The following is a 4,759-nucleotide window of genomic DNA, read 5'->3' as shown; positions in this document are numbered from 1 at the left end:
CCCCCCTCCCACTCCCAACACCCTGGAATCATGTACTGACTTAAACGCAAATCCAAGTACAGGGTGATAAAAAAAACCCAACTCTACAACTTTTTAAATGAATATCTCGCACAAAAATTGTTATGGAATGCTGTAATTTGAAACCGACAAATTTCATTCAAAAGGAATTTTTGTGACATAAAATCCAAGGAAGACGAAACTTGTTTTGAAAACGGACCTAAAAACGCAAAGTTCTCCAATTTAAAAAAAAATCTTGTAAAGGAAGTCATGAAAAGATTGGTTGACTTTTCTCTTTATTTCCTCTTTGACTTTAATTTTCCATCCCTGTGACATTTAAACAATATTTAATTTCTTTTACACAGTTAATAAAAGCTAACGATTTCATTCTGAAATTCCTAGAAGCAGTGCTCTACACGGACTCTCCTTTGGACTCGACACATTTTTATCGCGTAGTTTGAATGTTCAATGGCGCCCAAACACCAAACCTACTAAACCATTAGCGTTTAAAGCCACATACACTGCACATTTTCAGTGTGAAGTGGCCTCTAGAGACAATAGGGAGTGGGGTGCCCAATAGACAGCATAATTTGGTGTTAACATATCCCGCAGGGTGAAAATGGGCTTTGCACTAAACGAAATGCCATCGAGGAAATAGCCTGCTTTTCAAGGCAATCGAGGAATCATGAACACATTGCCACACTCTAATCCATGTCATCTCGGCCTGGCGAAGATGAAAATGGTACAGTCGTAGGTTAAGATTGCCATGAGAAGGCAGACTGTTGAGGTGTAGAAAAGTCCTAACAGCAGATCGTCTACGGACAGACATCTCATGCAACTCGGCTTCTGAAATCTGTACCCTGGTGACGTTTAAAGGACTGTGCACGGTGCATGTTCGACCTACAGTGGTCATTTTAGAGGAAATGTTTAGTACTGATTCGCTATAGATCCAAATTGACGGAACTTCTCTCTTCATGACGTCAAAGGTCTTGATGGCACCTAAGCATTCTGTCCATGCCGTGCGCAGAACTAACGAAATGTCAAGGATGGCGGGTTTGCGGAGAAGTAATTTTCAATACAAAAAGCTTCCTGCTCTTTACTAAACAAACGTAACCATGATCTCAACAGGCAAACAAAATGTGGGTAAAATAATATCTGCAAACTTCTGTTGACGTGTTAGACTTCTGTAGCTTGCAATATGGCGCGATTCCAGGAACTTTTAGTGATAGGCCTAATGCAAACTGGTGCGTCATGCTATAAAAATGTCGACAAAGTTGAAAATAGTTGTTTTTTTTATGCGCCATATAGAGCAAAACAATTCAATGGACTTATCTCAAATGAATATCAGACAAATTCCTTTTGGCTTCCAAATGTTGTGTTCAAATCTAAAACGTAAAACTTCAGTATGAAGGAAGATATTAAAAAAAATCCCAAGTTGTACAGTTTTTTTATCACCCTGTATATCTCCTGACTTGAACACAAACCTATATATATCTATTGGCTTGAACACAGACTTTGTATATCTACTGACTCGAGTACAAACCTTCTAAAAACACTTCCATACCCTCTTGCATGAACACAAATACAATATCACCTCGATGACGTCAGAGGTGTAAAACAACACACATCTTTAGAGACAGATACTCTTCGGCAATTTGTTCAAGTCATACGTTTATCTCATTTTTAGAAAATTCATTATGAGTAACAAAGGCGTTGTCTTTATTTCAAACTTCGAATACTGCTTTTTTTTTTTTTGCAATGTAGAATACTCTTTGTTTATAACAGTAACAGATCATGTGTCCAGAATATTTCAGTTCAAGGCAACGCGCAACCAGATAGGAGAGAGTGCTGTACTGGCAGCCAATCTGGAATAATTAGCCACTCTGTGGTGTTTTGGGCAACTTAATGTTAGCAAATCTTTTCCAAAGTATTAGATTGGCAGTTAGATAGTTAGATACAATCCCAAGAAGAAAACCCACAAAATCCTACAAAAGCTTGCAAATTACACATAAACCCATAGAATCAACTAAACTCACAAAAATCAACCACAAAACCCACAAACCTAAACAAACCCTCAAAACCCACCAAATACCCACAATACCTACAAAACCCCCACAGCACCCCACAGAAACCCATAGAGCAAAACAACAACACCCACAAATAGATCAACAACTGACAGAAACCCATTAAAAATCAACAAAACCCACGAAAAATCAATAAAACCTAACCAAAAAAAACCCACACAAACCTGCAAACCCTTTTACACTTGTGTGTCTACAATATTATGAAAAGAAAATTTGAGTGTGCGAGATCAGGGTCCAGAGTTCAGTTTTTAGATTTCAGATTCCACAGTTTAGAGTTTGGAGTTCAGAGCTCAGTGTTCAGGGTTCAGAGTTCAGAGTTCAGAGTTCAGAATTTAGAGTTCAGAGTTCAGACTCTGGAGTTCAGAGCTCAACGTTCAGGGTTCAGAATTCAGGGTTCAGAGTTCAGACTTTGGAGTTCAGAGTTCAATGTTTAGGTTCAGAGTTCAGGGTTCAGAGTTTAGAGCTCAGTGTTCAGAATTTAATAGTAAACCAAATGTGGAAAACAACAGAAACAGGCAATTATTATAATGTCTGCTTCAGATCAGGTCAGAGGAAACTTTCCGCAAAAATGTTTGTTACCGTAACCTAGAGAAACGCATTAGTTGATTTGAGTTTGAGTTTGAGTAAAGAAAAGCACACGACAAAATACTGGCCAAATAGTGTGAGTAAAGAGAAGCACATAGACATAATAACGGCCAAATAGTGTGAGTAAAGAGAAGCAATAAAGATGTATCTTATCTTATCTTATCTTATCTTATAGACACAATAACGGCCATATAGTGTGAGTAAAGAGAAGCACATAGACATAATAACGGCCAAATAGTGTGAGTAAAGAGAAGCAATAAAGATGTATCTTATCTTATCTTATCTTATCTTATAGACACAATAACGGCCATATAGTGTGAGTAAAGAGAAGCACATAGACACAATAACGGCCATATAGTGTGAGTAAAGAGAAGCACATAGACATAATAACGGCCAAATAGTGTGAGTAAAGAGAAGCACATAGACACAATAACGGCCAAATAGTGTGAGTAAAGAGAAGCACATAGACACAATAACGGCCATATAGTGTGAGTAAAGAGAAGCACATCGACACAATAAGGAACATATAGTGTGAGTAAAGAGAAGCACATAGACATAATAACGGCCATATAGTGTGAGTAAAGAGAAGCACATCGACACAATAACGGCCATATAGTGTGAGTAAAGAGAAACACATCGACACAGTAAGGAACATATAGTGTGAGTAAAGAGAAGCACATCGACACAGTAAGGAACATATAGTGTGAGTAAAAAGAAGCACATAGACCCAATACTGGCCATATAGTGTGTTAGTGTGTTATGATTGTTTGAGCGAAGAGAAGCACATAGACACAATAACGGCCATATAGTGTGAGTAAAGAGAAGCACATCGACACAGTAAGGAACATATAGTGTGAGTAAAAAGAAGCACATAGACCCAATACTGGCCATATAGTGTGTTAGTGTGTTATGATTGTTTGAGCGAAGAGAGGCACATCGACACAATAATGGTAATTTGGTTTGTTGGAAAAAAAACTCAGAGGAAAAGAACAGACATAGGACCTACCAGTGGCGCCCTCCAACCACCCGCAAGCACCAGTAGTGGTGGCCTTCTTGAGTGTCTATTTTCATCCCCTTTTCAAGAATTTATGCCCAGCGATTGTGGGGAAATGATGCGCTTCCCACATCGTTCTATTAGATCTATTATTATGCCACAACCCAGCCCAATCGCTACCGACTCTAAACACTAATCAGAGTGAATAACTATCATCTTTTCTGGAAATTATTCAATTCTCGCCTTCTGACCCAGCAGACGTTTCGTGCCTAAATTACCACTGATCTGTTTTTCTCTGCTGCCCAGAGATATCCGGCCTAAGCCTGAAGAAGAGATTATTTACGCCCTCTAGTGACGTCACGGGTGTAAAATATCGGCACCTCGTCGCCGAGATCGATGTATGTCTTTGACAAAGTTAAATGGTAGTGGTGTTTCTTTCCAGGCTCTCTCCTCTCTTATCCTCGCAGTTCCAATTGTCGTTTTTTTCTTCTTCTTTTTTTTTTAAGTTAAAAAAATTGGTGCACATCTTTGTCCAGGGAAGCTATAATCCTATCCTGGACTGATAATATATTCTTAGTTTTGAAGGATATATTCCTAGTTTGGGCAGACATATTCCTAGTTTGGGCAGATATATTTCTAGTTTGGGCAGATATATTCCTAGTTTGGGCAGACATATTCCTAGTTTGGACAGATATATAAGATTTTTCGTCAGAAAAGGTACTTTCTTGGTACAAATACACATATACATCCATAGGCCTACACAAACATGCACACTAATATGCATACATACATGCACTTACATACACACATGCTCACACATACACACATAATATTGTTGATAATAATAATAATAATGATAATGATAATAATAATAATAATAATAATAATAATAATAATAATATATTGCATTTATAAAGCACAAACTCATTTTTTTGGTAAGTGTTTTACGGCGCTCGCAACTGCATAAAGTCATATGAGTGCGCGGGGCACATTAAATATTTTAAGTTGGTAAGAAATTTTGAATTTTGCCCGGGTGACGGTCGAAGTCCACTCTTATCGATCCTAGACCACTAGGGGGTCTTTAACGTACGCAACTTGC

The 4,759-nt window shown here is 38.1% G+C and overlaps 1 protein-coding gene across 1 annotated transcript in view; it reads left to right on the top strand.

Annotated features, from left to right (window-relative positions):
- The window catches only part of LOC100856793 (neurotrophin), a gene marked incomplete at its 3' end in the record, with an annotated part of 42,455 nt that overhangs the window by 17,794 nt on the left and 19,902 nt on the right, over positions 1-4,759 (top strand). Inside the window, 1 exon segment of the mRNA NM_001253761.1 lies at positions 2,377-2,388. Coding sequence (NP_001240690.1) covers positions 2,377-2,388 — 12 coding nt within the window.

This window comes from Aplysia californica, unplaced genomic scaffold, assembly GCF_000002075.1.
Source record: "Aplysia californica isolate F4 #8 unplaced genomic scaffold, AplCal3.0 scaffold00334, whole genome shotgun sequence".
NCBI lineage: Eukaryota > Metazoa > Mollusca > Gastropoda > Aplysiida > Aplysiidae > Aplysia > Aplysia californica.
The sequence above is the reverse complement of the archived record's forward strand: the minus strand, read 5'-3'. Positions and strand labels throughout refer to the sequence as shown.